General features: G+C 38.7%; 1 protein-coding gene across 6 annotated transcripts in view; it reads right to left on the reverse strand.

The window, feature by feature from the left end:
• Nucleotides 1–21,643, reverse strand: part of LOC143667404 (phospholipid-transporting ATPase ABCA3-like) — a 287,971-nt gene that overhangs the window by 171,261 nt on the left and 95,067 nt on the right. For all 6 annotated transcript variants that reach the window (XM_077141597.1, XM_077141598.1, XM_077141594.1 and 3 more), the window contains 2 exons: nt 13,169–13,350; nt 10,855–10,989 (listed from right to left, as the gene is read on the reverse strand). In XM_077141597.1, the coding sequence (XP_076997712.1) occupies nt 10,855–10,989; nt 13,169–13,350 (317 nt within the window). The remainder of the gene's footprint in view (nt 1–10,854; nt 10,990–13,168; nt 13,351–21,643) is intronic.

A 21,643-nucleotide genomic window follows, 5' to 3' on the forward strand; every position in this document is an offset into this window, starting at 1 on the left:
CTGTGATTCTCCTATAGGGGCTCCTAACAGCATCTCTATCTGCCACTGACACTTTCAGCACAATTGGATCTGCTGGATCATATGGTCCAAGTGGCAGAGCAGCTTGTACAGCAGCCTGGATCTGTCAGAGAGCCTCCTCATGTTCGGGTCCCCACTCAAAATTAGCAGCTTTTCTGGTCACTCGATAAATGAGCCAGAGTAGCACACCCAAATGAGGAATATGTTGTTGCCAAAATCCAAAGAGACTAACTAGGTGTTGTGCCTCTTTTCTGGTCATAGGTGGGGCCAGAGGCAGCAACTTATCCTTCACCTTAGAAGGGATACCTCGATTATGCCCCACAACACTGGACACCTAGAAATTTCACTGAGGTGGAAGGCCCCTGTATTTTTGTTGGATTTCTCTCCCATTCTCTGATATGTGAATGCCTTACCAGTTAGTTGAGAGTAGTTGCTATTTCTTGCTCACTAGGTCAAATCAACATGATATGATCAATATTATGGACCAGTGTGATGTCTCATGGAAGGGAGAAATGATCAAGTTCCCTGTGGACAAGATTATGACATAGGGCTGGAGAGATGATAGTCCCCTGATATAGGACAGTGAAAGTATATTGCTGACCTTGCCAGCTGAAAGCAAACTGTTTCTGGTGGTCCTTGCTATTAGCTATTGAGAAAAAAGCATTTGCCAGATCAATAGCTGCATACCAGTTACCAGAGGATGTATGGATTTTCTCAAGCAATGATACCACATCTGGAACAGTAGCTGCAATTGAAGTTACCACCTGGTTGAGCTTATGATAATCCACTGTCATCTCCAAGACCCATCTGTTTTGTGCACAGGCCAAATAGGAGAGTTGAATGGGGATGTGATGGTAATCACCACCCCTGCATCCTTCAAGGGCTTAAGAGTGGCAGTAATCTCTGCAATCCCTCCAGGAATCCAATATTGCTTCTGATTTACTGTTTTGCTGGGTAGAGGTAGTTCTAGTGGCTTCCACTTGGCCCTTCCCACCATAACAGCCCTCACTGCATGAGTTAGAGAGCCAATGAGGGGATTCTGCCAGTTGTTCAGAACGTCTATTTCAATTATATATCCTGGAAGTGGGGAAAGAACTACAGAATGGGTCCAGGGGCCCCCGGACCCACTGTGAGACAAAACTGAGCTAAAACTCCATCGATCATCTGATTTCCATAGGCCCCCACTCTGACTGTTGGATCAGAGTGATGTTTTGGGTCCCCTGGAATTAGTGTCACTTCTGAACCAGTGTCTAATAATCCCCGAAATATCTGATCATTTCCTTTTCCCCAGTGCACAGTTCCCTTTGTGAAAGGCCGTCAGTCTCCTTTGGGAAGGCTTGGAGGAATATTAACAGTATAAATGTGCGGCAGTGTAACAGGGATCTCCCCCAAGGGGATCTGGCCTCCCCTTCATTAAAGGGGCTCTGGGTCTTTAATCTGTCTCAAGTCTGGAAATTGATTAAGGGGCTGTGACTCTGTGTTTTTGTAATTCAGGTTAGACTTCTGTTCACTTGACCTAGAACTCTTTTGTTGATACAGCTCAAACAAGAATTTAGAACATGTTCTAGTTGGCTAGCTGCCAGAATGCAACATCACAGAAATTGAATCGGTTTTAAAAAGGAGAATTTAATAAATTGCTAGTTTAACAGTTCTAAGGCCGAGAAAATGTCCCAATTAAAACAAGTCTATAGATATGTCCAGTCAAAGGCATCTAGAGAAAGATACCTTGTTCAAGAAGGCCAATGAAGTTCAGGGTTTCTCTCAAGGGGAAGAGCACTTGGTGAACACAGTCAGAATTTCTCTCTCATCTGAGAAGGTGCATGGTGAACACGGTCAGGGTTTCACTCTCATCTGGAAGAGCATGTGGCAAACATGGTGTTGTCTGCTAGCTTCCTCTCCTGGTTTCCTGTTTCATGAGCACCCCAGGAGGCATTTTCCTTCTTCATCTCCAAAGGTCCCTGGCTGGTGGACTCTGCTTCTCATGGCTATGTCATTCTGTTCTGCTCTCTCTGAATCTCCTCATTCTCCAAAATGTTTCCTCTTTTATAGGACTTCAGAAACCAATCAAGACCCACCCAAATGGGTGGAGACATGCCTCCAGCTAATCCATCTTAACAGCCACTCTTGATTAAATCACATCTCCAGGGAGATGATCTAAATACAGTTTCAAATTTACAGTACTGGATAGGTATTAGAAGAAATGGTTGCCTCTACAAAATGGGATTAGGATTAAAACATGACTTTTCTAGGGTACACATTATTTCAAACCAGCACACTGCCCATCTATTGTATTTCTAGGTACCCCATGTTTTACTAACCAACCCCACACATCTCTGCAAGTCAGATTACTCTGACTCCTGCTTTGAGTTTGCTATTACAACAGCCACATCCACCCTGTCTTTGGTGATTAATTGCTGCCACCTAGCTTCTGCCAAATCAGGATCCGGTCATCCCCACTGCGTTTAAGGATTCCAGTTCCCAGTGACACAGTAATATGACGTACAGAGAAGTGCAACTACAGAGCTCTTCAAGGATGATGGTGCTAGTCTCACAAATTTATTTCTCACTGTTCTGGTAAAAGGTGCATCCTCCAGACATTCGTGGGGTGTAAGAGCAGGCTTTGCATGATAAATCCACTCTAACATTCCAATTTCTCTAAGCCTCTGGATCCCCTCATCTACATTATGCCAGGCAGTTCTGGCATTTCAACCTCAGGTAATGTTTACCTTCTGATCCATGTTTCAGCCAACCATCCAAACAAACTGTTAATGCCTTTTCTAACCCCTCAAGCTGTAACACTGAATGCAGAATCTCTGCTTAATGGGCCATATCAATAAATTCAGCCTGATCCAGCCTTATATTCCTCCCACCATTATCCCACACACTTAAAATCCATTGCCACACATATTTCCCTGATTTTTATTTATATAAATTGGAAAACTCACACAGTTCTTTTGGAGTATAATGTACCTCCTCATGTCTGATACTTTGTACCTCACCTTTAGGGGCTTGTTGGGACTTAAGTTCAGTTATAGGTCTGGAAGGAATGAGGGGTGGTGGGGGTAGTCGTGAAAAGAATTAGAAATATCTTCCAAGCCATTTGCTTCAGGGCATTCATTTGAAGTTTCATCTGGTGAAACAGGATTAATCATTCTAGGGCTAATCCCTTCAGGTGGAAGTTGGGTGGCCAATTCCTCATGGCAGGCTGGAGGTGGGGCAGCTATGTCCTCAGGGCAGACTATTACAGGGTTATCTAGAGGAGACTCAGCATGACCTAGGGTTTCAACCTTACCCCCGACATCATTATCAATCCATATGTCGCCATCCCATTTTTTAGGGTCCCACTCCTTTCCAATCAATGCCCTCACTTTAATGGCAGACACCATGCAACATTGAGATTTCAGTTTATATTGTAAAGTTGCTACTCTAACAATAAGATTCTGAGTTGATTTTCAGAGATCTCAAGTCTATGGCTAAAGGAAATAAGATTTTCCTTCAGGACACTCATAGAAACTTCTACATCTGTCAGATGAGGCTTAAGCTTCTTGTTTGAAGCCTTAAGCCCATCCTTTTCACTCCTTAATGTATCCAATGTATTTAACAACAACCAGCCAACATCTCTATACCTCTTATTTCCACAAAACTTCATAAAGTTGTCAAAAACAATATCCCCCAGAGCCTGGCTTCATACAAGCGAAGCATTAGGAGAATCGAATGGTGATATTTTGATTATCTCTTTTGCCAACTCAGTCCATGGATTGGGATTGTTGTACTGATTATGGGAATCAGAGTCCTTAGTGCCTTTGAGTCCAGTCAGAGTAGAATACTATTCATAAAAACCCATTTTTAATATTCTGTTTCTTAAAAACCCAGCTAAAGGCTGATACCAGCCTTTGTCAACTAAAAGTAATCCATGCACCTGGATGGCTGTTGCTGTAGAGCCTGGTACTGGCAACATCTGGATGGAAGAAGGTATGGAACAGAGCAGTCACTGGGCCAAGCTACAAACCACTTGGGTAGTGCTTATGCATGAAGCCAGCTGGACTGTATATAAGGTACTGACCATGGGGCTGCCTCAATGAAAGAGTCAACATTGGACAGTTTTAAATGAACTCTTATGGGAACAGGATCTATAGTAACAAATTGCAGCATGTTTAAAAAGAAATGGAAGTGACTGTTTTTCACATTGCTGCACATACTGCTGGATTTCCTCTGTGAAATCAGAGGCAGATCAACTAGCTCATTTGTAACCCTGCAGTGAGTGTCAATAGATGACATCACTTTATGGCTAGATTGGAAGGAGGGTTTACCAAGAACAAAAGGCCATATGGACCCTCTCAAAGGAGACTGTTATTGAAATAGTTGGATATCCTAATGGCTTGCAACCAGTGTCCTGCATGCCAGATGCAGAGACCTCAGATTATGCCTTATTGATGAGGACAGCTGGCATAAGCAAACCAGCCATGCACCAGATGGCAAATAGACTACATCAGAATCTTAATGGTATCAGAAGAACAAAAATATGCCCTGGTATGTGCAAACACATTCCCAGGCCTACTACAGGTCTTCCTAGAGAAGAGAGTGGCTCAGCAAGCCACCGTCTAGGGATCACAAAAATTAAGTGTTATGCATAGACTCCCTGTCACTATCAATCCACTTCACCAGCCATGAAATACAAAAGTGGATGGAGAAAAGTAACATCCAGTGAGACTTTCACTTACCCTACAATCCAACAGCTACCAGTCTAGTGGAGAGTATAAATAAGTTTTACAACAATGACAGAAATCACTAACACCTTAAAACCTGGAGTAAGATGCTGCTGCAAACCGTCTAAGAACATTAATGTCAACCCATGACCTGGCAGCTTATTACCTACTCACTGCTGGGTCAATTAAAACTCAAGTTGTGGGGCCTGAGCCACCACTTCTGGTGCACTGCTTCCAGAAAAGGGGCAGTCAGGTAACATTCTACTTCCTTTGCCAGAAGACCTACCCACAGGGTCATCCCTTGTCGACTGGCCCTGGCAGTAGCCAATGCCACCACAATGGTTGGGGTTTTGGAGCCCCTGGGAAAAAGGGTTGAAGAGCCTTGTGATAAGGCCCTGGGTGTTCTACAAAACCCCTTTGCAAAGCCACATCACTAACCAAGTCCCCCTCTCCAGAAGGGAATGCTAATTTTATCCACGTGGGATGTCAAATATATAAATTTAACACCAAAATGCACTACTGTTATACCAAGCTCCAGCTGGGCAATAAGTATGGTATTGTAAGCCTAGCACCAAGCCACAAGGGCCTGTAATCCTGAGCCAAACAGTTGTTACTGTTTGTGTTCTCGTTCATGAAGGTGACTTACCTATCCTAACTCCTCTAAACATCTCACTTTTTGCTCCTAGTTCACTAAGTGGCATTTACTCCAGCACTTTTCTAGACTGGATGGAGGTATTTGCTGCTGTGCACAGCTGGTCAAATGGCTGGATCTGTGGGGAGCTGCCCACCTCAGCTGCAGACAGTATGCTTTCATAGGTATGCTCACAACCCTTGGAGCCATCTCATGTACTTGCTGTGCTTTATATTGCTATTGTGAAATTCTCATGCAATGTTCCTCTGCAAACCTGACTCAAGGGTGATTGCAGAAGAATGCAGGTAAATTTATAAGGGCAAATAGGGTTTGTAGGGGCGGGAAGTGTAAGGTGAATATTTTATCATGTGCAAACTTTGCTTCCCCCATTTCTTCCCCTTCCCCTGTTTCCTGGGAACAATACTAAAAGTGTTCCAAGGCCCCTGGCCAAGCCTCAAGGGACAAGGGAGTATTTATTTAATCAGAAGGCACATGGTATGCAAGACAGATAACACTGGCCAGATCTCTATCCTGTGATCATGAAGGATGGAGTTGTTTTGTATAAAGCCCCTGTATATATATGCATGAAGAAGTCCTATACACATTCCTGAGTGCAATAAATATAAGACTTGTAGTCTCGCATAGTATGGCTCTGTGCCTTCTCTATTCTCCTATATAATCTCCACGCAACCTGTTGTACCCTGTGGAGCACTGCATGGAGGCTACTGCCACCCTGAACTGCATCTCCTGCATGTAAGCTTCCCTAAGTACATGTTTGTATGATTCATCTTCATCTGTGTTCCTGAAACATTCTTTGCACTTGGTGTTTTAGTTTGTTACAGCTGCTGAAATAAATGTGCCAGGAATGGGTTGGCTTTTACAATGGGAATTTATTAACTTAAAAGCTAACAGTTCTGAGGCTGTAAAAATATACAAATCAAGGCATCAACAGGTGATGCTTTCTCCTGGAAGACCAGATACCCACGATCCTGAGGTCCTCTGTTCCATTCTCTTCTGGGCTTCATTGTTTTCAGCTTCTTCCTGCTCCATCTTTGGCTTTAAATTTCAGATCCTGTATCTTTCTCTCTCAGCTTCCGTGTGTTTCTCTGAATTTCACTCTCTTATACAGGACTCCAGTAGGAGTATTAAGACCCACCTGGGGTGTGCCTCAACTGAAATAACCTAGTCAAAATGTCCTACCCACAGTAGGTCTACATCCACAAGAATGTAATAGCATTGGTCTTTTAGGGTCCATAAAGCTTCAGTCCATCACAGGCAGTAACACCCTGGGACTTGAGACTGTGTTGTTTACAGCAGCACAGATATCTCTTGGATCTGCTGAGCACTCTTCAGTCTAGATGTTAAATCACGGAAGAATTAACTGCTGTACACATTAAAGGAAACTCTTAGGGATGATCTCAAAGAAAAATAAAAAACAAAGAGTTAAGAATAAACATGCATCCCCTTAAGATCAGGAACAAGGCAAGGATGTCCACTATCACCACTGTTATTCAACATTGTGTTGGAAGTTCTAGCCAGAGCAATCAGACAAGAAAAAGAAATACAAGGCATCAAAATTGGAAAAGAAGAAGTAAAACTCTCACTAATGCAGACAATATGATACTATATGTCAAAAACCCTGAAAAATCCACAGCAAAACTACTAGAACTAATAAATGAGTACAGCAAAGTGGCAGATTACAAGATCAACACTCAAAAATTCATAGTGTTTCTATACACTAGTAATGAACAATCTGAGGGGGAAATCAAGGAAAAGATTCTATTTACAATTGCAACCAAATGAATAAAATATTTCAGAATAAATTAAACTAAAGGGACAAAAGACCTATACTAAGAAAACTACAAAGAAATTGCTAAAATAACAGAAGACCTAAATAAATGGAAGGCCGTATCATGTACATGGATTGGAAGACTAAATATAGTTAAGATGTCAAGTCTACCTAAATTGATTTACAAATTCAATATAATACCAATTAAAATCCCAAAAACTTACTTTTCAGAAATGGAAAAACCAACAACCAAATTTATCTGGAGGGGTAGGGTGCCCCAAATAGCTAAAAATATCCTGAGAAAGAAAAATGAAGTTGGAGGTTTCACACTACCTGATTTTAAGCCATATTATGAAGCTACAGTGGTCAAAACAGCATGGTACTGGCATAAAGATAGATATACTGACCAATAGAATCGAATAGAGTGTTCAGATGTAAACCCTCTCATCTATGGACAATTGATCTTTGATAAGGCAGTCAAGCCAACTCACCTGAGACAGAACAGTCTCTTCAATAAATGGTGCCTAGAGAACTGGATATCCACATGCAAAAGAATGAAAAAGGATCCGTATCTCACACCCGATACAAAAATTAACTCAAAATGGATCACAGACCTAAACATTAGGTCTAAGACCATAAAACTTTTAGAAGAAAATGTACAGAAATATTTTATAAATCTTATAATAGGAGGCAGTTTCTTAGACTTTACACCCAAAGCCCATGCATTGGAGAAATCAATAAATAAATGGGAGCTCCTCAAAATTAAATACTTTTGAGCATCAAAGAACTTTGTCAAGAAAGTAAAAAGACAGCCTACACAATGGGAGACAATATTTGGAAATGATACATCAGTTAAAGGTCTAGTATCCAGAATATATAAAGCGATTGTTCAACTCAACAACAAAAAGACCGACAACCCAATTACTAAATGGGCAAAGGAATTGAACAGACACTTCTCAGAAGAGGAAATACAAATGGCCAAAAGGCACATGAAAAGATGCTCAAAATCCCTGGCTATTAGGGAAATGCAAATCAAAACCACAATGAGATATCATCTCATACCCACCAGAATGGCCATTATCAATAAAACAGTAAACGACAAGTGCTGGAGAGGATGTGGAGAAAGAGGCACACTTATCCACTGTTGGTGGGAATGTCAAATGGTACAACCGCTGTGGAAGGCAGTTTGGTGGTTCCTCAGGAAGCTAAGTATAGACCCGGCAATACCATTGCTAGGAATCTACCCAGAGGACATGAGGGTAAGCACCCAAATGGACATTTGCACTCCAATGTTTATAGCAGCATTATTTATAATTGCCAACTGATGGAAACAGCCAAAATGTCCATCAACAGATGAGTGGCTAAACAAGCTGTGGTTTATACATATGATGGAATATTATAAAGCTGTGAGACAGAATAAAGTTCTGAAGTATGTGACAACATGGATGAACCTTAAGGACATTATGCTGAGTAAGATTAGCCAAAACAAAAGAATAAATACTGTATGGTCTCACTGATACGAACTAACATTAGTGAATGAACTTGGAGAATTTCAGTTAAGAACAGAGACCATCAGGAGATAGCAATAGGGTAGATACTGGGTAACTGGAGCTGAAGGGATACAGATTGTACAACAGGACTGATTGTAAAAATTCAGAAATAGATAGCACAATACTACCTAACTGTAATACAATAATATTAGGATACTGAATGAAGCTAAAAGTGAGAATGATAGAGGGAGGAGGCCTGGGGGCACAAATGAAATCAAAAGGGAAGACAGACAAAAAAGACTGAGATGGTATAATCTAGGAATGCCTAGAGTGTATAATGATAGTGACTAAATATACAAATTTAAAAATGTTTTTGCATGAGGAAGAACAAAGGAATGTCAATATTGCAGGGTGTTGGAAATAGATGGTAATTCATATTTTAAAACTTTAACTTATGTGTGAGACTAAAGCAAAAAATGCTTATTTGGTACAAAATTTAGATTTTTACTAGTGCATTTCCTAATATAACTTATGTGGACAGCTTAGTTGAACACCGTAAGTAATGGAACTTTGTGTAGGGCATGAGTTTTTGTAGTTTTGTCCAGAGTGATGCCCCAATAAATCCCAGAGTGATTTGAACAGTGAATTAAAAAAGTATTTGCAAAGTCCCCTTGGGGGAATGGTGAGAAACGGGGAAGATTCAACTTCCCTACGTGGAGAATTCCTGATATTCTCACAAGCTGTGGGGACAATCAAAGCAATAGGCTGAGCCCTCAGTCTTGGGGTTTATTCACATAAACTTAACCCTGCAAAGGATAGACTAAGCCTACTGAAAATTAGGCCTAAGAGTCATCCCCAAGAAAACCTCTTTTGTTGCGCAGATGTGGCCTCTCTCTCTCTCTCTCAGCCAACATGACAAGCAAACTCATGCCCTCCCCCTCTCTACATGGGACATGACTCCCAGGGATGTGGACCTTCCTGGAAATGTGGGACAGAAATCCTAGAATGAGCTGGGACTCAGCACCAAGGTATTGAGAAAACCTTCTCGACTAAAAGGGGAAGAGCGAAATAAGACAAAATAAAGGTTCAATGGCTGAGAGATTCCAAACAGATTCGAGAGGTTATCCTGGAGGTTATTCTTACATATTATATAGATATCACCTTTTTATTTAAGGTGTAATGGAGAGGCTGGAGGGAAGTACCTGAAAATGTAGAGCTGTGGTCCAGTAGCCATGTTTCTTGAAGATGATTGTAAAATGATACAGCTTTCACAATGTGACTGTGTGATTGTGAAAACCTTGTGCCTGATGCTCCTTTTATCTACCTTATCAACAGATGGATAAACATATGGGTTAAAAATAAATAAATAGTAGGGAACAAATGTTAAAATAAAAAAAAGAATAAACATGGATGAGTAGATCTGGGGAATGGCCATAATCTCTGTGTTCTTGATACAACTCTATCTAGCCTCAATCTCTCTTACAGATTACTAATATTTGGAACATTGTAGATACGAATGGATGTCTTGAGAAAATCAGTGGAAAGGCAGTGTTTTACATCTGAGTTGATGTGATTACACCAAGATTCAGCATGCATATGCTAGAGGCAAAGAGTCTTGTGAGAGCACAAACAACCCCCTTTCACCCCAAATACTCACGCACACAAATTAGTAGCAATTGTGAAGACAGATTTGAATTACTACAAATTGTGGGATTCAAGTCAAGCTGAAGTAGGTCCTTGAGGGACAAGGGAATCCAAATTCATATGGGTTACTTGAATAATACATGCATACAGTTGAAACAGATCAGTTGAAATATCCAAGTACACCTCTGCCAAACACTTAGTCAAAAAAATGTCGAGTCAAACAGCTTAAAGCACAACTCATAGAACAAATTAAATCACAATTATGAACAGAAATTAATATTTACTTATCGGAATTATCAAGGTTCCAACTAGACTCTACCCCTTAAAATGAGAGTATTTAGAAGACACCATTATCATCTACAGAAAGCAGGATTAATTCTAAAGTAGAAGAAATGCAGGTTTTTTATGGTATTTGCAAAACTTTCATTTTTATCTTTGTCCAAGAAAATAAATGTGTGCACTATAACCTTTTATTAGCATTTTATGAGGATAGGGCTATAATATGATAATTTCAATAAATTTTAATTTATGTCTTGTAAACACATTTTCATTCCTATCAGGAAAAAGAAGCAATACCTTGTACAAATGTTTGATCTGGATACCAGTCACCAAACCAACAGGTTCAGCTTCAAAATAATCACTTTTCACCAGCTCACTGAATTGTGAATCTCCTTTCTTCAGAGTTCTTGGTTCCCCAAACCAGTAGGAGCGCTAAGAAAGGGACAAAAACATAATCATCATTATGGCACTGAAAAATAAAATGCCCTTAAAAGTTAAGAACACTTTGGCTGTTTTCACACTGGTTTTGTTAATGGGTTGATTCAGATATCTTGAAACTATATTTGTAAGCAAATTACTTAGAATTTTAATTCCTACACAATAAGCACAGAACATGCTATTCAAAATGTCACTGTCCAAAAAGAGATACAAATGAAATCACATTAAAATGACATCATAAAAATCACAGCATTATGCCAGAGACCCAGATTCAATTCCCGGTGCCTGCCCATGCAAAAATAAAACCCACAGCATCACTCTGAATCAGGTCTCTTTACTTGAACATATGATCTACAGATCCCTGGAGGTCCCTGAGATCTTTTAGTGGCTCCATGAAGTTAAAATTGTTATTATTATTTTTTTGCATGGGCAGGCACTGGTAATCAAACCCAGGTCTCTGGCATGGCAGGCAAGAACTCTGTCTGCTGAGCCACCATGGCCTGCCCCAAAATTATTTTCATAGAAGTACTTAAAAATCCAGTATTTGTGTTTTTCACTGTGTCAGAATTTTCACTGATGGTGTAAAGCATGGAAGGTAAAACTGCTAGTGCCTTAACATGAATTAAGCAGTAAAATCAAACTGTACTAGCAGTCATTGCCTTTTTCATCACCAGATATTAAGAGTTTTTTAAAAAAAAAGTCTGTTTCATTTAATATTGGCATTGATGAAGTAAAAACAACTAATTTAACAGATCTCATACCTGAATACAAGTTTTTTAAATATTCTGTGTGATGAGATTGGAAGTACACATAAAACACTTCCTCTATACCCTGAAATACATGGATGTCCTGAGGAAACTCTCTTTTCATTGTTTGAGTGGTGAGGTTAACTAGCCACTTTCTCACGGAATACTATTTTTACTTGAGAGAATAAAAGTCGCAAAGACCAAGGTTACTGAAACATTTTACTGAAAATGAATGAAAAGATGCTGTCATTTACCAATGATAAAATTTGAACTTTCAAGCAAAATTAGTATCTTGTAAACTTGTATCCAACTGCTGTATGACAACTTCCCCAATCTTTAAACTATTCTGACTAGTATAAGTATTGGTATTAACAAACGTGATTTTTTGATAATATATAATGAAATATATTGGGTCAACACTGGGAATGTATGAAGAGCTAGTTGAACCAATATTTTTCAAATGACCAACATATGATGTTACAAAATTATGCATGGCTAATGTTCCATTCAGATGATAAAACAAATCAACGGATGTTCATTAATTTGTTTTCAGATTTCAAACTTTAACTCACTATTTGTAAACTATCATCAGTTAAGTTTTGGGGAAGTTTTAAAGAAACCCACACTTATTGAAAAGGCTACTAAATACTCCTCCCTTTCCCAACTACATAACTGTACAAGGCCAGATTTTCTTCATGTATTTTCACCAAAGCAACATAATGTAACATAATGCAACAGATCAAATGAAGAACCAGATATGTGAATCTAGTTGTCTTTTATTTAGACAAATGAGAAATATATTTGCGAAAATATAAAACATGCCACTCTTCTTCTCGTTTTCGTCTATTTTAGAAAATAGTTATTTTCATAAAAAAACAATTTTAGCATTAATGGTTTTGTAGGTGATATTTTTGAATAAGTTTATAATTTAAAAAATATAAAGTTAATTACTAATATGGTAAATATTAATAGATATAACAAAAGCTCTTTGGGGAAATCAACAATTTTTAATAATGTAAGTGAGTCCCGAGACCAAAAAGTTTGGGAACCATAGCTTTGAACTACAGAAGCATAAGAGAAAGGACTGGAAAGGGAGAACCAGATGCTGACACTCTCCCCTTTCTATGGCTTTTAAAGCAGATGGTGAGAGTCCAGATATTGGAAATAAGTAATCCCATTCTCACTAGGATCTGAAGACCCCACTACATATTCATTCAGGTGGAATTTATTCAACAGAAAGCCACTCGATTCTAGTATAAATGTTACAAAATTTAACTCATAATGGCTCTAGTTGATTAAAAATATGTATTGATCTAATAAGGCTAGGGCATCAGGGGAAGGAGTTAAAGGTAATGATGTTCACTCTCCTACAAATGAGGCACATAAGAACCGGGGTTGCTTTCAGTAACAGAAGCATTAGAACTCACCTGTACAAAAAAATACCAGGGCTGGGGCACGCCATACTTCCCTGGAAAGACAGCATCTACGTACCAGGCCACAAGGCCATATAAGAAAGCATCAAATAAAAGCATCCCCAGAATGTGGGCAAAAGTGAAGCTATCATCTGGGGTCACTGGTTCAAATAAGTTATCCCAGTTAACACCAGTCCCTGAAACATAATAGAAGACAGTTACTTCAGGAGCCCAACTGTGAGGAGCACAGTTTCCATCTGTTTCATAATTAAACCATGAGGAAAAAGTACATTGGCATTCTCTGGAGACAGGGCTATTTGCTATTTGCTTATACCTTTAGATTTTGGTGTTAAAGAGGATAATGAAGTAAGTACTAATATAAGGAGCCTCTTCCTGCAACCAAATGCAACTAAAAGTTAGTAATTAGAAACAAAAATTTTAAATAACAAAAAATCTGTGAGATACTCCTCAAAACAGTAAGCAGATGCATAGATTTAAATGGTGGCCCTATTTCTCCATTTTCTGTCACACTAATTAATCGCCACCAAAATAATCAGCAAGACATGTAAGTTTCAACATCAAAAAGTAAGGCAGAGTACAGAATACAGGTATCAAGACTAATCAATTTTTTTCTTATATTCAGAACTGATGGATATGGTAGGAGTAAGTCACGAAAGGCAGACAGGTGAACTTTCCTCCCTCTTCTCCTATTCCCAACAGAGAAATTAATATTGCAATGATTAGAAAGTGCCCCAACAGACTTGCATTGAAAACCTAAACTCAACGAGGTGAGGTACGGAGATCACAGCAGGCCAATAAATTGCTCATCTGCCTGTTGATTTCAGCTTCCCCTTATCTCTATTGACCAGGAACACGAGAAGCCTACCAAAGGGGTCTAATGACCTTGCAGATTTTCTTCTGGCCCAAATAGTTATAAGAAGTGAAAGAACAAATGGATAGTGTATTAGTCTAGGTTAGTTTGCTCCTATCAAAAACAGCCAAATAATAGAACATCAGTTAATCAAGGATCCTTTTCCTAGTGTTTATTTTTTTTAGCGAAATAGCTCTGAATCTGTCTCTATATCCTCCAAGCTGCTGTATCACAGATTTTATAATTTCTTGATGAATGTACTCCCCACATTTCTTTGATTCTAGATAAGGCTGTTCTCTGTAAAAGTTTGGGTTTGGAATTAATATCTGATAAATCCAGAACCATTTCTACTTATCTAAAGTAGCTTAATTCCCTTTTTATAAGAATAAGTAACTAGAGAGAAACCACAAGATTTTGAAATTTTTCTTAATGCTTTTTAAAAAGGCATCGTTGGGGGTTATTTCCTAAAGTCATTGTAAAAACAGCTTTTCCTTTCATTTATTTCATAATTAGTTATTGTTTATATATAAGAAAACTATGTATGTTTATTTTGACCCCAGTCATGTTACCACTCCTCTGAAATTTTCTAAGTGAAAGCATATGGAATTAGATTTGCTTACATAAATAGTAACATATAGAAATTTCTGATCCATATTATAAGCAAGATTTAAGATTTTAGACTTTAGACTTTACACCTAAGCACATGGAACTAGAGGGAAAAATAAATAAATGGGACTTTATCAATATTGAAAATTTTTACCCATCAAAAGTACTTCATCATGGGAGATGTGGCCAAGATGGTGGCTTAGCAATGTGCACATTTTAGTTCATCCTCCAGAACAACTACTAAATAACCAGAAACAGTACAGAACAGCTCCTGGAGCCATGTCAGTGACAGGACACACAGTGTACCCCAGTCTGGACCAGCTGGACCGGCTGCGAGCCTCCCCAGAATCGTGAGTTCCCCAAGCCACTGTGGCTGGTGCCCCTCCCCCACAGGCTGCTTCCCAGAGGGAAAGGAAAGAGACTTTAACAGCAGCAGGGGCTGAGTCCAACTAAACACCAATTGTGGCATTAATTAACAAATTCTGCTCAGGTGAACCTGGTCAAAGTGGAGGTCGCTCATTGGGTTAAGGGAAAAAGAAAAATAGGAAATAAACAGAGGTTTTTGTGGCTGTGTTTCCACAAAGGCTTGACTGCCTCTGGATTCAGCGGCAGGACCCTTCAGACTGCAACTGCCCCAGGCATAGGCAGTAACAAGCTCCTTTCAGGCAGGGCTTGTCTCGAGCCTGTGCCTTCCCCAGGGGAGGGGTGAAGCCTAACTCAGGTGGAATTCCTCCCTCAAGGAATTCAGACCCCAGGGCTTGGTAATTTGAAGCCATTAAAAACAGCCTACAACCTCTCCTCTGTCTCCACCACACCCAAAGCAGGGACAGTCTTCCAAAGTTAAAGGTGCCACATCATCTTAAGCTGGTGGGACCCGCAGGCAGACAAGTGCCACATATTGGGCAGGATAAGAAAAACAGAGCCCAGATACTTCACAGGAAAGTCTTTTAACCTGCTGGGTTTCACCCTCAGGGAAAACTGATGCAGGTGACTCCTTTCCCCTGATAGGAGGTCAGGTTAGTCCGGCAAAACCCAGCTGGAGTCTATGATACCTATGTAGACCCTCCTAAGGATGGGGGTGGGGTGGGAAAGGCACCATATAAGCATGGCAAGAAACAAGAAAACAAGAACCAAAAAATTCTCCTCTATTAAACAAAACCTAAGCTAGAGGTCCAGAAAAAGCTGAACTGAATGTCAAAGGACAGATAAACAACAAATTCATCCAGCAAGAAAACCCTAGGTAAGAGAAGGGAAACCAATCTCCAGAATAAACTAATTAAGGTAATTCAATGTCTAGACACCAGCAAAAAATAACAAATCACACGAGGAAAATTGAAGATATGGCCCAGTCAAAGGAACAAACCAACAGTTCAAATGAGATACAAGAGCTGAAACAATAAATTCAGAATATATGAACAGACATGGAAAACCTCATCAAAACCCAAATAAATGAATTGAGGGAGGATATGAAGAAGGCAAGGAATGAACAAAAAGAAGAAATGGAAAATCTGAAAAAAAAAATCACAGAACTCATGGAAATGAAAGGCACAATAGAAGAGATGAAAAAACAATGCAAACCTACAATGGTAGATTTCGAGACACAGAGGATAGGATTAGTGAACTGGAGGATGGAACACCTGAAATCCAAAAAGAAACAGAAACTATAGGGAAAAAAATGGAAAACTATGAGCAGGGACTCAGGGAATTGAGTGATAATATGAAGCGCATGAATATACATGTTGTGGGTGTCCCAGAAGGAGAAGAGAAGGGAAAAGGAGGAGAAAAACTAATGGAAGAAATTATCACTGAAAATTTCCCAACTCTTATGAAAGACCTAAAATTACAGATCCAAGAAGTGCAGCGCACCCCAAAGGGAATAGATCCAAATAGGTGTTCTCCAAGACACTTACTAATCAGAATGTCAGAGGTCAAAGAGAAAGAGAGGATCTTGAAAGCAGCAAGAGAAAAGCAATCCATCACATACAAGGGAAACCCAATAAGACTATGCATAGATTTCTCAGCAGAAACCATGGAGGCAAGAAGACAGTGGGATGATATATTTAAATTACTAAAAGAGAAAAACTGCCAACCAAGAATTCTATATCAAGCAAAATTGTCCTTCAAAAATGAGGGAGAAATTAAAACATTTTCAGACAAAAAATCATTGACAGAATTTCTGACCAAGAGACCAGCTCTGCAAGAAATACTAAAGGGAGCACTGCAGACAGATATAAAAACACAAAAGAAAGAGGTGTGGAGAAGAGTGTAGAAAGAAGGAAAATTAGATATGACATATAAGTTCTAAAAGACAAAATGGTAGAAGATAGTACTACCTGTACAGTAATAACACTAAATGTTAATGGATTGAACTCCCCAATCAAAAGACATAGACTGGCAGAATGGATTAAAAAACAGGATCCTTCTATATGGTGTCTAAAGGAAACACACCTTAGACACAAAGATAAACATAGGTTGAAAGTGAAAGGTTGGGAAAAGATATTTCATGCAAATAACAACCAGAAAAGAGCAGGAGTAGCTATACTAATATCCAACAAATTAGACTTCAAATGTAAAACAGTTAAAAGAGAAAAAGAAGGATATTATATACTAACAAAAAGAACAATTCAGCACGAAGACATAACAATCATAAATATTTATGCACCGAACCAGAATGCTCCAAAATACATGTGGCAAACACTGCAAACACTGAAAAGAGAACTAGACACATCCACCATGATAGTTGGAGACTTCAATTCACCACTCTCATCAATGGACAGAACATCTAGACAGAGGATCAATAAAGAAACAGAGAATTTGAATATTATAATAAATGAGCTAGACTTAACAGACATTTATTGGACATTACACCCCACAACAGCAGAATACACCTTTTTCTCAAGTGCTCATGGATCATTCTCAAAGATAGACCATATGCTGGGTCACAAAGCAAGTCTCAATAAATTTAAAAAGACTGAAATCATACAAAACACTTTCTCAGATCATAAACGAATGAAGTTGGAAATCAGTAATAGGCAGAGCGCCAGAAAATTCACAACTATGTGGAGGCTCAACAACAAACTCTTAAACAACCAGTGGGTCAAGGAACAAATTACAAGAGAAATCAGTAAATATCTTGAGGCAAATGAAAATTAAAACACAACATATCAAAAGTTATGGGATGCAGCAAAAGCAGTGCTAAAAGGGAAATTTATTGCCCTAAATGCCTATATCAAAAAAGAAGAAAGTGCAAAAATTCAGGAATTAACTGTCCACTTGAAAGAACTGGAGAAAGAACAGCAAACTAACCCCAAAGCAAGCAAAAGGAAAGAAATAACAAGGATTAGAGCAGAAATAAATGAAATTGAGAACATGAAGACAATTGAGAAAATCAATAAAACCAGAAGCTGGTTCTACGAGAAAATCAATAATATTGATGGGCCCTTAGCAGGATTGACAAAAAGAAGAAGAGAGAGCATGCAAATAAATAAGATCAGAAATGGAAGAGGAGACATAACCACTGACCCCACAGAAATGAAGGAGATAATAACAGATAATACAACAATGTAGATGAAATGGACAAGTTCCAAGAAAGGCATGAACAACCAACTTTGACTCAAGAAGAAATAGATGACCTCAACAAACCAATCACAAGTAAAGAAACTGAATCAGTCATTCAAAAGCTTCCCAAAAAGAAAAGTCCAGGACCAGACGGCTTCACATGTGAATTCTAACAAACACTGCAGAAAGAATTAGTACCAATCCTGCTCAAACTCTTCAAAAAAATTGAAGAGGAAGGAAAGCTACCTAATTCATTCAATGAAGCCAACATCACCCTCATACCAAAGCCAGACAAAGATATTACAAAAAAAGAAAACTACAGACCAATCTCTCTCATGAATATAGATGCAAAAATCCTCACCAAAATTCTAGCAAATCAAATCCAGCAACACATGAAAAGAATTATATATCATGACCAAGTAGGATTCATCCCAGGTATGCAAGGATGGTTCAACATAAGAAAATCAATTAATGTAATATACCATATCAACAAATCAAAGCAGAAAAAATCACATGATCATCTCAATTGATGCAGAGAAGGCATTTGACAAAATTCAACATCCTTTCCTGTTGAAAACACTTCAAAGGATAGGAATACAAGGGAACTTCTTTAAAATGATAAAAGGGAATATATGAAAAACCCACAGCTAATATCATCCTCAATGGGGAAAAACTGAAAACTTTCCCCCTAAGATCAAGAACAAGACAAGGATGTCCACTATCACCACTGTTATTCAACATTGTGTTGGAAGTTCTAGCCAGAGTAATTAGACAAGAAAAAGAAATACAAGGCATCAAAATTGGAAAGGAAGAAGTAAAACTCTCACTGTTTGCAGATGATATGATACTATATGTTGAAAGCCCTGAAAAATCCACAGCAAAACTACTAGAGCTAATAAACAAGTACAGCAAAGTTAACATTCAAAAATCTGTAGTGTTTCTATACACTAGTAATGAACAATCTGAAGGGGACATCAAGAAACGAATTTCATTTACAATTGCAACCAAAAGAATAAAATATTTAGGAATAAATTTAACTAAAGAGACAAAAGACCTATACAGAGGAAACTACAAGAAATTGTTAAAGGAAATCACAGAAGACCTAAATAGATGGAAGGGCATACTGTGTTCATGGATTGGAAGACTTATTTAGTCTTAGATGTCAATTCTACCTAAATTGATTTACAGATTCAATGCAATACCAATAAAAATCCCAACAAATTACTTTTCAGAAATAGAAAAAACAATAAGCAAATTTATCTGGAAGGGCAGAGTGCCCCGAATTGCTAAAAGTATCTTGAGGAAAAAAAACAAAGCTGGAGGTCTCACGCTACCTGACTTTAAGGTATATTATGAAGCTACAGTGGTCAAAACAGCATGGTACTGGCATAAAGATAGATATACTGACCAATGGAATCGAATAGAGTGTTCATATATAGACCCTCTCATCTATGGACATTTGATCTTTGATAAGGCAGTCAAGCCAACTCACCTGGGACAGAACAGTCTCTTCAATAAATGGTGCCTAGAGAACTGGATATCCATATGCAAAAGAATGAAAGAGGACCCACATCTTACACCCTGTACAAAAGTTAACTCAAAATGGATCAAAGATCTAAACATCAGGTCTAAGACCATAAAACAGTTAAAGGAAAATGTAGGGAAATATCTTATAAATCTTATAGTTGGAGGCGGTTTTATAGACCTTACACCCAAAGCAAGGGCACTGAAGAAAGAAAGAAAGAAATGGGAACTCCTCAAAATTAAACACTTTTGCACATCAAAGAACTTCACCAAGAAAATAAAAAGACAGCCTACACAATGGGAGACAATATTTGGAAATGACATATTAGATAAAGGTCTAGTATCCAGAATTTATAAAGAGATTGTTCAACTCAACAACAAAAAGACAGCCAATCCAATTACAAAATGGGAAAAAGACTTGAACAGACACTTCTCTGAGGACGAAATACAAATGGCCAAAAGGCACATGAAGAGATGCTCAACGTCCTTGGCCATTAGAGAAATGCAAATCAAAACCACAATAAGATATCATCTCACACCCACCAGAATGGCCATTATCAACAAAACAGAAAATGACAAGTGCTGGAGAGGATGCGGTGAAAGAGGCACACTTATCCACTGTTGGTGGGAATGTCAAATGGTGCAACCACTGTAGAAGGCAGTATGGTGGTTCCTCAAAAAGCTGAATATAGAATTGCCATATGACCTGGCAATACCATTGCTAGGTATCTACTCAAAGGAGATAAGGGCAAAGACACAAACGGACATTTGCACACCAATGTTTATAGCAGCATTATCTACAATTGTAAAGAGATGGAAACAATCAAAATGTCCATCAACAGACAAGTGGCTAAACAAACTGTGGTATATACATACGATGGAATATTATGCAGCTTTAAGACAGAATAAAGTTATGAAGTATGTAACAACATCGATGGACCTTGAGAACATTATGCTGAGTGAGACTAGCCAAAAACAAAAGGACTAATACTGTATGGTCTCAATGATATGAACTGACATTAATGAATAAATCTGGAATATTTTGTTGATAACAGAGACCATCAGGAGATAGAAATAGGGTAAGATATTGGGTAATTGGAGCTGAGGGGATTCAGACTGTGCAACAGGATTGAATATAAAAACTCAGAAATGGACAGCACAATACTATCTAACTATAATACAATTATGTTAAAACACTGAATGAAGCTGCATGTGAGAATGATAGAGGGAGGAGAGCTGGGGGCATAAATGAAATCAGAAAGAAAGATAGATGTTAAAGATTGAGATGGTATAATCTAGGAATGCCTAGAGTGTATAATAATAGTGACTAAATGTACAAATTTTAAAAATGCTTTTGCATGAGAAAGAACAAAGGAATGTTATTATGCAGGGTGCTGAAAATAGATGGTAATTCATATTTTAAAATGTCACCTTATGTGTGTGACTAAAGCAAAAAATGTTTATTTGGTACAAACTTTATATTTTGACTAGTGCTTTTTCTGATATAACTTATGTAGATAGTTTGATTGAACACCATAAGTACTTGGAATCTCAGGTAAGACATGATATTTTGTTGGTTTGTCCAGAGTGATGCCCTGATGAATCCCAGAGTGATTCAATCAGTGAGTGGAAAAGTATTTGCAAAGCCCGCTTTGGGAAATGGTGAGAACGGGGAGAAATTCAACTTCCCCAAGTTGAATTCTTGATATTCTCACAAGCAGTGTGGACAACCAAAGCTATAGGCTGAGCCCCCAGTCTTGGGGGTTGTTCATATGAAACTTAACCCCACAAAGGATAGGTCAAGTCTTCTTAAAATTTAGGCCTAAGAGTCACCCCCAAGAGAGCCTCTTCTGTTGCTCAGATGTGGCCTCTCTCTCCAGCCAACACAACAAGCAGTCTCACCACCCTCCCCCTGTCTATGTGGGACATGA

The sequence above is a fragment of the Tamandua tetradactyla genome, chromosome 23, assembly GCF_023851605.1.
Source record: "Tamandua tetradactyla isolate mTamTet1 chromosome 23, mTamTet1.pri, whole genome shotgun sequence".
Taxonomy (NCBI): domain Eukaryota; kingdom Metazoa; phylum Chordata; class Mammalia; order Pilosa; family Myrmecophagidae; genus Tamandua; species Tamandua tetradactyla.